Genomic DNA, 12,424 nt, shown 5'->3' with positions numbered 1-12,424 from the left:
TATTTTAAATTCATATTAGAATATTTTGTCCTGATTAAGATTTTACTTAATATTTTATACATGTTACCATCTAACAAATGGTATATTTTATTTAAATTTTACCATTTTTAATCACTTTTTATTCATTATTGTCTTATTATATTATTATACTATTAATTTGTCTTTTTGATAAACAATAAGTATTTACTTTTGCAATCTTGTTGTTTTTGCTATGCCTCTGCAACGAGCTACAATTCTTTTGTAGGTTTTGTGGTTGATGTGGTTATAAATACAATGTAATTGTTGAAAATGAAATGAAAATGGAATTATGAATATAGTGTGATTGTAAATAAACGAGATCCCTTCTTGATTTTTCTTCTCGAATTAATTTGAATTTATATTTTAGTGTCAAATTAGATTTTATCTAACAACTTATCAAATTAATTACAATAAGCAAAAACTTCTTGGTTTTTCTCTCCAATTTATATTTAAATATATCTTTTATTATCAAATTTGATTTTATCTAACTAACTTTCGATTTGTTTAAATATTTGTTACAAATTCAATTGTATATAAATATTTTTCATTATTTTATACACATTGTTATCAAATTGATTTGATTTTTTTTTTCATATTTTTGATGTTTTAAATTTTCATAGAAATACGTAAAAATGACTTGCTATACTAAAAAAACATATAAATGGGAATTAAACTTTAAATGTTTGAAACATATATATATATATATTACTCAGTTTATTATTAATATTATTATTATCATCATCATTATCATTATTATTAGAATAAGATAACAAAAAAACCCTTAAATCTCATTTCTTCATCTTCTTCACTTAGCCGCCCCCAAAATCTCTTTTTCTTCTTCTCAATCTTATGTCTACGATTGTTGGTTCAACAATCCTTTCTTGAATTCCATCGTCTTGGCTAGCTTTTGACGACCACCATTGCCAGGTCGCCTATCTTTTTCACTCGCATGCATGTTTCCTACTTTTGTTTCTACTTTAAACATAGTTTTCAACAATGACATTCTAGGATTGATAGTGTTTAAAGTTGGCTTTCAAGACAATGTGAGCAAAATAGTCACATAGAATGAAGACAATAAAACTTCCTACAACTGGTTGGTGTCAAATGCGATATTTCCAATAGTCACATCGTCTTGAAGTTGCAATTCCTTCTAATACACACTTACCTAGAACAATTTCGTACAATCAACTTTGCTCTTTCTCACCTTAGAAGAAGTCCATCGTTGTAGACATCCATAAGTTTCTAATGATATCCACCACCTGGTCATTATCTTCTTCACATACACGCGTTCTATAGGCAGCTGAAAGCGTTAAGGACCATATTGGGTGATTTTTAATTTTTGCTTCTAAAATGTTTAGATACTATATATTTGTGGTTTAGAATGTTTAGATAGAGTGTACTTGTGGTATTCGAGTTGTTTTTTGAAGCAGTGTATCTTTTCATTCTCGTTTCTACTTAATTTTTTTGTTTTAGGGTAGTTTTGTCATTTATTAATTAGTATTTTCTATTATATAAATTTGTTTTGCTATTTTTATACTTTTGAAACCTTTTTGCCATTTTTCTAAATGAAACTTTAAAATTTACTATTTATCTTGTAAGCCTTTTACTTTTAATTATTGGGAAATTAAGTTCCTAACAATAATAATTTCCTTGATGACAATGTAAATATTCCTTTAAAATTTATAAATAGAATAGAATAATAATACATACTATTTTTTTCTTTAAAAGAGATTTATTAAAATATAGAGACTAAAATTGAATATTTAAGGGGTGTCCGACTCACCGACATGAGTTGAGTTGAGTTAAGTTGGTATAATATATTAACTCATTATTTGGCCCACCAATTTTAAATGTTGGTGGAGTTAAGTTGGTAAATTTAACCAACTCACCCTAACTCTCCCTTCTTCCCATGTTTTCAGTGACTCCACCCATCAGCCACTGTCACACTCTGAGAACTAACTCCGATGACAACTCTGACGACCAACTCTGGGCTTCGACAACTACCTCCAATGACCAACTCTAGGCTCCGACAACCACCTCCGATGACAATTCTGGCAACGAAATCTGGACTCCGAAAATTCCGGCGACAAGATCTGACAACCACCTCCGATGATAACTCTATTGACCAACTCTGAGCTTCAACAACCTTCGTGCGACCAACTCTAACAACCACCTCCGATGACCCAACTCCGATGACCACCTTCGCACTACCAACTCCGACGACCAATTGGCTCCAACCAATGACCAAATCCAACAATCACCTTCATATGCTCCGACAACCATCTCCAACTACAAACTTCAATGAAAATAACCTTCGATGATCACCTTTGAGTGAGTAACTCCAACGACCAACTCGAGACTTCGACAACCACCTTCAACAACAAACTTCGACAACCAACTTTAATACCACCTTCATGCGACTAACTTCAAGCTCTGACAGTCACTTCTTGATGGAACGAATACATGCACAGCGGAAGAATCAACAGATCTAAGGTACTCTAATTAGGATAATTTCAAAAATAATCATGCATTTGAAACAAAAATAAAAGGGGAAAATACAACCTTTGTAAACTTTGAATCTTCTCCAAATCAACTCCAATCTCCTCACGAACGGTTCGTAGACCACCACAAGAGTCTTCCCAACTATTCTCCGACCTTAGAACAGGATGGTGGGATCCGTGAATGACGAATTTGGAGAGGTAAAAGGCTAAAACTTTGAGAGAAAAAAAGGATGAGATTATCACATAATCTCATCAATTTCCACTAAGGCCAAGAGTTCTTAAAATCCATTAAACACTCTTTTTTAAAGACCATTACATGCAAACACATGCAATTTTGAGTTTGATGAGAATTTGACACTAAAAAAGGCACTAACTCAAAGTGGAATTTAATAGGACAAGTATCTTCAAATGAAGACAACACTTAGCTATGCAAAAGTTGACATTTCCCACTCACAAATATTAGATCTTTCCACTAACTTGGTCAAAAGTTAACTTTTGACTCTTAAAGTCTAAAGTTAACAAATTTGACTTTTTGACTTTCAAAAGTCAAAAGTCAACAATTTGATTTCCATTACATTTTTTACCTAGTCAACAATTTTACTTTTAATGCAATTTTGACCAATTTCATTTAATTTCAAAATTAATTCTAATAATCAATTTTAAAATTAAATTAATATTAAATAGTTAATTAAATAATTTAATTAGTTTAATTTAATTTTAAATCCAACAAAAATCCCAATCAATATGAATCACTATTTATAATATTGATATTTAAATATTATTTAAGTATCTCATATTTTCTCTCTCTTTATATTTAATTCACAATTAAACATTAGGTTAAGTGTGTCATATATATATATTGTTTTGCTCCAAAATTCGAATTTGAACACTTCAAATTCGTTCGTCATACTGTTCTAAGCTTTAGTCTTATATGAACTATTAGGGGGACCTTATGGACCTACAGATCATGGCCTCCAACGATCCGTGATTAAACGGCTAAACTCTTTAATCTAATTAACCACCATTCGTTAACTATTGGGTCACTCCACTAAAGTCCAGTAGTTGCACTCCCCTCACTATAGAAATATTATGTCCACTCGATATAACCATGATTAGTAAGTTAACCCTTCACATGTTGTTCGTAATAACGACTAGGTCAAAAGCTGTTTTACCCTCGAGATCACATCTTGCTCCTTAAGTCCCACTGATCCTCTAATTAACAATTGGTTTGTGATCCAATCACTAAACCGAGTCCCTCTAAAGTCAAAAGTTTAAGACCTAGAGTCAGCATTTAAGGGAACAACCTCTCTACTATCCCTAAAAGCGGGTAGGAGTGAATTCCATCTTGCACCCTATGTCCTTAGCTATCTACCCAATCTTACCCCTGAAATGGGAGGCTTATCGAGTCGGCGCTGTTGAGTCAACCCTCACCCATGAAAATCTAAAGATAATCCCGAATGAACAGAAGTTCGTAGTTAGTTCAGGATTAAGGTCAAGTTACCTAGGTCATTGCTTTGAAATAGTCAGTCAAAACAGTAAATAACGTTATAAAGTAAGAGTGACTTAATTGTTGGTCCAATCTTATGCAAACTCATTGCATAGGACGCCCCCGCTTCTCATGTTAATACATGAACGAATCAGGATCACTTCGTTTGTAGCGCTTTACAACAAATTGTAACAACGACAAAGTGGGCCGCATTCAATAGTGTTACCATAATAAGGTACCCAACCTTATTCGTATACTAAAGACCATTTTGGCTATTTAGTGAACTTGATCCACTCTTATGTTTCCATATGAAGTTTATGTATTCAAATAATAGTCATGGATCTTTAGTTTATTGGATTTAGACTTTACCAGTGCAATTCACATATTCAATAATAGTTTTATTGAATAAACGTCAATAACATCTTTATTGATAATAAAATATGTTTAACATTACAAATTACGAGTTTCAAGACATACAACCTAACACCTCCAATTACAATCTCCATAGAAAATTATCTTCGATGATCAACTTCGACAACTACTTTCACCCGACTAACTCTGGAATTCGAAAACCACCTCCAATGAAAAACTTCGACAACCAACTCCAATACACCTTCATGTGACTAACTTTAGACTCCGACGACCACCTCCAACTACAAAACTCTAGCAAAAATCATCTTCGATAATCAACTTCGACAACCACTTCCAACTACTATAAGACTAAAATTGTTAAAGTATGTTGTAGGGTTGTTGATTATATAAAAAAAAATATATTATTTTGTCTACATGAAATGGAGTATTTATACATAATGAATTCACATATCAAATGAGTGTTAAGAATATTTAAACTAAAAGTATGTATGTAGTTGAAAAGTATGTAACATATAATTAAAAAAAAAACCATAAAATGAAATGTTTTTCCTGGAACATTTTCCAGCAAGTATTAGTGAAAAATAGAGATTTATTCTCTGACAATCCTCCAAATTTAGAGGAAATTAAAGTGAAATTGTTGAAGAAATGTGGTGACATTCCATTGGTTATGATGATGGGGGAGATTAAATTAAAAAAATTCATGACATAGTAAAAATATAGAACAACAATAGAAAGAATAAGAAAAAGAAGAAGATGATAATGAAATTCATAGAGAAAAATTAGCTAGAATAAAAAATTTTGATTTCGTTTTAGTTTCTCATTTTATTTAACCATATTTCTACAAGAAATGTAATCGGTTAATTATTGTTCATTGCCCAAAAAAGAAAGAAATAAAGAAAGGTTTTAATAATTAAAAAAAAATTGCATTCCATATTTTATTCAAACAAAGATGGCTAGAATTATTGAATAAAATAGTTTCAAAACAAAAATAGTAATCATAAAAACATATTCTTTAGAGTTCAAAAAACTGCATCAGATATCCAGACATATGAACTCAACTCTGCACCACAAACACAGACATATGAACTTAGACCAAATAACTCTACACCCCAAACATAGACATATGAACTCCACAGATATATAAACTTCATAGACATATGAATTCCAGACATTCTATCTCAACTCAGCGCCCCAAACAGCCCCTTAAAAATATGTAAACTAAAATAAAATGAAACTCGGACTATAAGGTCTAAGATATAATTTTAATCTGTATTATTATTTTTTAAAAATTTATATTAGGAGTAATTTTAGACCAAAGAGATTAAACCGAGAAAAAAAAGAAAGAAACAGGGTTGAAGCTAAGATAATACCACTAAGTAGGGGTGAGCCTAGTAGACCAAAAAACTGACCCGACCAACCCAAATCGGTTGAAATTAAGTCGAGCGGTCGAAAATTAACAAATTTTGGTCGGAGTGGGTTTAGGTTTTTTTTTAACTGACCCCCATGTCGGTCGGTGGAGATGGTCTGTTGAAACCCGACCAACTCGACTGAAATATACTAAACATATAATTTTTTAAATGAAGTTCACGCGTAGGGTTTTTAAAATGAAGCTCATGCATGCTGCGTAGGTTTTTTTTTAGAGACTTTTCGTCTTCAATCTCATTGCACTTCAAGTTCACGTCGTCATCCATCACTCTGGTGTCCGTCCATCGATCCCTTGCAACCTAGCCTAGTGGCAGCCGCCATCCACAACCATTGATCCAGTGTCCATCGCTTCGACGCTTCCTTAATGACAGCCACAGCCAGCGGCAGTGTGAAGTTCCCATCCCTTCTCCACATATTCACAACGATGTCATCCTCCGTCTGCTCACCGTCAGCCTACCCTCATTCATCGTCAACCTCTCCTCCGACACTCTGTCTAACATTGAAGAACTTAGTAATTTTTCCCCCCTCGTTTTATTACTTTGAGTTCTCTGTGACAGTCAATAGATTGGTTTTGTTTGTTTATGAATGATTGGTAATTTTTTCCAACCCTCATTTTAGTACAAATTGGTAGTTGAACTTTGACTATTTTCATGTTTTATGAATGATTTTGTTTCCATGTGTTGTGATTCTGTGAACTACTTGAAGTTCAACTGTTCTAGATATTGAAATTTTAGTTCTAATTTTAAAAGAGATTTATCTAGTCTTATATCATTTGTCTACCGTTTTTATTTGTAGACTTACATGGATTCAATGGATATGGAGTTTGATGGAACTGCAACTGATACTTCAAAAAATGAACGAGATGCAGAAACAAATGCCAATACAAATATCATTGATGTTGATTCAGCAAGTGAGACATCATATGTTCCAAATCCATCGAAAAGAAGGAAGGTTGTGAAAAAATCCATGGTTTGAGATCATTTTGAGAGGCTAAAAGGTGATCCTAAAGACCCTCATGCTCAATGTAAATATTGTGGAGTGTCTATGCATGTCATTCTAAACATAATGGTACTGGAACTATGAAGAATCATTTGTAAAATTGTAAAAAATACCCTTACCAGAAAATGAGAGATCCAACCCAAATGACATTAGTTTTCAAAACTAAAGACAAAGACAATGTTGGGGATAATACTTCACAACTTGTATATGAGTCATATAGTTTAGAGAGTTGTGAGGAAGCGTTGGTTAAAATAGTAATTGTTGACGAATTTTCATTCAAGTTTGTGGAGGATAAAGAGTTTAAGAAATTTGTCGATAGATTAACATGTGCAAGTCAACCTAGATTTATTGTTCTGTCTCGGTTTACTGTGGCTAGAAATGTACTTTAGTTGTATATTAATGAGAAAATGTGTTTGAAAGACATATTTGGGAACAAGAAGTATAGAGTTTCTCTCACTGCAAATTGTTTGACATCAGGACAAAATATAAATTTACTAACTGCCTATTTCATAAATTTTGATTGGAGATTACATAAAAGGACAATTAGTGTTTGTCTAATTGAGAATCATAAAGGTGATCCAACTTAAAAGGTGGGAAAAGACTTTGTCTATGATACAATTGATATTGATTTTGAAGGCAATGAGACTATACCTTTCGAACAGGGGTCAGAGATCGATATTTATTTGTTGAAAACCAATGTTAAGAATGAATGTGATTTTGACATATTTCAATGGTAAAAGATAAACAGTCATCGGTTTGAGGTTCTTAGTCGTATGGCTAGAGATATTTTGGCAATTCCAGTATCTACTGTAGCGTCTAAGCCAACTTTTAGTACAGAAGAATGTGTTGTTGATTCATCACGTTGTTCATTGGCTCCAAAAATAGTGGAGGCTCTCATTTATACTCAAAATTAGCTAAATTTTGGTCTAATAGATCTTGAAGTTTAGCATGAATTGGAAGAAGCTTCATTATTTGAAGAAGGTATTTATTCAATTGTTTAACTTTAAACTTTATTCATTTGTATTTTGTAGTTGTAACTTGTTAGTTTAAAATCTTAATGAGGTTGTCTTTCTCTTCTTAATTTTAATTATATGGGATTCAAAGCGGTTATGGATAATGAAAAAAAGATACAATATCTTCTAGATTTTGCAAAGTTGTCACTTATCGATTAAGCATTTATCATTTATTAGTAGTGATTTTGGTTATATTTGACTATTTGTGACGTACTATTTATGTTTATATTTAATTTGGTTGTATTTGACTTTATGTTATAATTTTTAATTTGATTGTATGTATCATGTGACATTTGTGATGTGACGTACTATTTGTGTTTTGATTGTATTTGATATTATTTGTGACGTACACTCTTGACTCTCATATTAGTTTTGTTTTCAAATATATGTGCTTCTTTAAGCAATTAAGCCTGCACAATCCCGAACAATAGACATGTTAAATATTAAGGGTTGTCAAATCAAATCATATTAATATTTTATTTTTAATATCTCTATTCCATAAGTATTAAAACGTAAAATGGTGTCTTAAATTCTAAATCACAATCACAAATTAAGAGAGAAAACTAAACATGATAGATAAGACAATATTCATTCCAAATTGACTAACTAAATTAATAGGAAGAAAAAGGAAGTTAACAAACAATAAATTTGTACATAGTTGAAGCTTGAAGGAAACCATGAATGAGGAAACATTAAAGTTTTTTTAGATATGAAAATAATTGAAGGTTAATTTACCTTTACTTTTACTACTCTATTTCTTATTTTACTCGACTTCAACTTTTATCATCTTTAAATTAGTTTTTTTTAAACCTAGTTTTCAATTAGTTGACTTTTGATAGTTAATTTAATTTGTATTAGAAAATTGCTATTTATAACGATAATGATTTATAACTAAATATAACTTTTACTTAATAGCTAATAGTACTAACTACTAAGTGATAGAATGTAAATAATTAAATATAGCATTTTTCTAAGTAAAAATAAAATAATAATACCAAACCGACCGACCAACTGATCGGTCAGTCGGTCGTATTTTTTGCTCAGTCAACGGTCGAACCGATTTGGTTAGGTTCAGAACTGATTATACTCGATTCGACGTCGGTCTGGTCGAAAAACCGACCCCGATCGGTCGATGATCATCCCACCACTCAGAATACTAAGGCAATCGTGCCATGAGAAGAAGAAAAGGCCTCCACGTCAACCTCAACTCTATAGTCAAGGACTGTATGAAGATCAATCCCACAAATTTACATATATGTCCTTTTTAAAACTATATATATTGGTAATTCTATTATTCTTTTGATAAAAGATAAATTTATTTAAGATATTTTTGAAAATATACCTTAAATTCAATTCACTTTACACTATTTCTCAAAGTTTCAAGGTCACGTGTAATCCAAGACTCTAAAGGCTAAATTAGTAAAATAATATATATTATTTTCTTATTTTAGATTTTTTTTAAAGAAAAATTACATTTTTTTAGTACAACATTTATGGAGGTGGAATATTGAATCTTCGACCTATTCGATCAGAATACATATCAATACCACTTAGTCTTCAATTTAACGAGAATACGTAGGTTTGATTCCTAAAATTTTAAAATATGCAGAAATAATTTCAAAATGTCCACTATGAAACCAATTTCTTAAAATTCATGGGCTGAAATACATATTTTAAAGTGGATGAAAGAAAAAAGAAAGTAATATTGATGGACCGAGTTAGAGGCCTAAAGCCCAATACAAAGCCCAACATAAAGCCCACAACGACGTTTATAAGTTTGGAAAATTAGGTTTTAGACATCGTCGGCCGTCAAACCTAGCTGAAGCAGAAACAGAGGCCACGCCGAAGATGGTGAAAGGAAGGCAAGGAGAGAGAGTCAGGTCTGTAATCTAAACCTCGATTTTTCGAGTTCACTTTCAATGATTCTAACCCTAAAATGGTTTCATTGTTCTTTCCCTTCTGTTTCTTGTTGGATTCAGACTCTACACCAGGGGAACAATTCTCGGCTACAAGAGGTAATCAGGCATTACTGTCTATCAACTCTCATCATTCATTCCACTCTACAAAATCCTGGAATATGAAGAAACTGTACAGAGTATAAGCGATTTAGTTTGTAATTTGTTTGAAAGCTAAAGATGATTGGTGTGGTGGTTAGGTCGAAGTCGAACCAGTACCCAAACACTTCTTTGCTTCAGATCGAGGGTGTTAATTCCAAGGATGAGGTTTCTTGGTACCAAGGGAAGCGATTGGCATATATCTACAAGGCTAAAGTTAAGAAGAATGGATCCCATTATCGTTGCATTTGGGGCAAGGTTACCAGGCCCCACGGTAACAGTGGCATTGTTAGAGCGAAGTTCAAGTCTAATCTCCCACCGAAGTCCATGGTATATAATTAATAGTACGTTACGTGTTTGCGGCAGGCCTCTTTCTATATTGGTTTTATCAAGTTTTATCCTTTTAACTTCTATGCAGGGTGACAGGGTTAGAGTATTCATGTACCCCAGCAACATTTGAGGTAATTAGTTTCATCACATGCTGGAAACTTCTATATTTTGTATTTTTCTCTTCTTTTTTTTCCCCCCATGTATGTTTTGAATTGATGCTGTTTATTGTGGCTTCTGTCCTTCCTGTCAAGTGCACTAGTCTAGTTTCTTTATAACCATATTCTTCCCCCAATGTGGGGTTGCTGTATGCCTTCGCCAAATGCCTCATCAGTAGGAGGTCTGCTTGCATTCAATTGATTTAAGGATCTTGATTAAGTTGTCCCTTTGTTTTAACCAAGATGGAGAATGCAGCTTTTGTTCAATAGTTTATGGAAATTTGACTGAAGTTGTGTGAATTGCGACCGCCTGTTGCCTGTGCTTTCTGTAGTGTTTAATAATCATGTTTTAGCCAATTAATCAACCTCAAACTATCTGTGGACATGGGCCATTGACACATTGTGGTGTTTCCTTTATTGGGAATTGCCGTCTTGTAGTGGACAATGCTCGAACTTTAGGTAGACAAGTTCTATAAACTGTACATGTTTGTATAGGCATCTTCTTATTGGCGGTTGCCATCTTGTTGTGGACAATCTTCTTTACTGCAGTTGCCATCTTGTTGGGCTTGCTGTATTTAACTGTTTTGTTATATATTATGTTGAATGGATTCTGTTATTTTCAAGACCCGGCTTAGATTAGGGGCAAAATCTGGTTCTGATTCCTTTTTTGTTTGTTGTATTTAGATATTGTTTAGTCAATTAATTGGTGGGTGAAGTGCAAACAGTGAAGAAAAGGCCGTGTTATGTTGTATTGCATGTTAAAATCAAATACTATCTATCGTACCCTTCTAATGCTCACTCTACGAAAGCATAATGTTCTTTTTAATAAGATAATTGATATAACACAATGTTTGAACCTTCATTCTTGACGTTTTCTTTTCTATATAATTTTCTGCTATTTTTCTCAGATATCCTTTGAGTTATAATCATCTTTTATTTATACATGTTGATAGGGTGTCTATTATATATCCCAAGACTAATTTGAGTGTAAAATAACTTTGGTGGTTTCAATCGTTTCTTAGAGTAGGTGTTTTGATTGATTAATATGCTAATGAATGAAGCATATTGTTTTTGGGTTGGTAGAAGAGTGGGAATTTATATCCTACACTAGACAATCTATATTTCTATTTCAATATTGACATAGCTTCTGTTTATTTACCAGTGCTTATTGTGTCTTTGCAGCAATGGAGAACCTGATTGAAACAAGTGGTTTGCTACATGAAGGGATTTATATTTTTGTTACATTTTGTGAGCTAAGACAGAAGCATTTTTCTGTTTCTGAACTGAGTCATTTTTTGCTTTTTAGGTAATGTTTCACACCCGAGTAGTTAAATCAGAATTATAGAATCATTTGTCTGGAGCATTGTCATGTGTTAAGCGATGTAGTTGCACTTTTATCAAATGGTTTTCCCGTATTCAAAGTCTCTACGTATTTGCATTTTTAGCTTTTGTTAGATTATAGTTCTTATCGCGATTCTTTGGTTTCCCTTTCTATACCACATTATTACTACTAGGTCATAAGAGATACTTTGTTGATATAGGCTTGCTAATATTGGTCTCCTAGTTCAAATGAGTTACAAAATGGTTTAATGAGTTGATGTGTTCATGTTGGCTTCATAAGGCTTGTAAATTGTAATACTACTGGTAAATGTCCAGCTCCCATAGAAATACATGTGTTTTTGGGAGAAAAAAAATGTTATATCAATTTCTTAAAAAATTGTTTAACAAATAAGTGTCACTGGTTTTAAAAAATTCATATATCTAACTAGGTTTAAATACTAGTTTTACTTTCAACTTGGTTCCTATATTTTCAAAGGATTAGTTTCTGTACTTGTACTCTAAGCTTTTGGTTCAATTTGATTCCTACATTTTTTAAGTGGTATGCTTCTAAAAAGTGATCATTTCTCTTTATTTTCATTTTTTTTTTGTTTCATTTAAGGGGCCAAAATGGTATATATATTTAAATTTAAGGGAGCATTTGGGACGGACTATCGTAAGATTTAACAATCTCTTATTGTAATACTATTTCAAAACTTTCAATTGGTTATGGTCAATATTATTTGAAAACTTC

At 32.3% G+C, this 12,424-nt stretch overlaps 1 protein-coding gene across 1 annotated transcript; it reads left to right on the top strand.

Moving 5' to 3' along the window:
- The first annotated feature begins 9,600 nt into the window (after positions 1-9,600).
- On the top strand, positions 9,601-11,791 carry LOC120081231 (60S ribosomal protein L35a-1). The gene is made up of 5 exons (XM_039035940.1): positions 9,601-9,694; positions 9,794-9,829; positions 9,970-10,198; positions 10,287-10,329; positions 11,536-11,791. Exons 1-4 carry the CDS (start codon positions 9,663-9,665, stop codon positions 10,326-10,328), a joined length of 339 nt encoding a protein of 112 aa, XP_038891868.1. The 5' UTR covers positions 9,601-9,662; the 3' UTR covers position 10,329; positions 11,536-11,791.
- Positions 11,792-12,424: the final 633 nt, after the last annotated feature.

The sequence above is a fragment of the Benincasa hispida genome, chromosome 7, assembly GCF_009727055.1.
Source record: "Benincasa hispida cultivar B227 chromosome 7, ASM972705v1, whole genome shotgun sequence".
Lineage (NCBI taxonomy): Eukaryota > Viridiplantae > Streptophyta > Magnoliopsida > Cucurbitales > Cucurbitaceae > Benincasa > Benincasa hispida.
The sequence above is the reverse complement of the archived record's forward strand: the minus strand, read 5'-3'. Positions and strand labels throughout refer to the sequence as shown.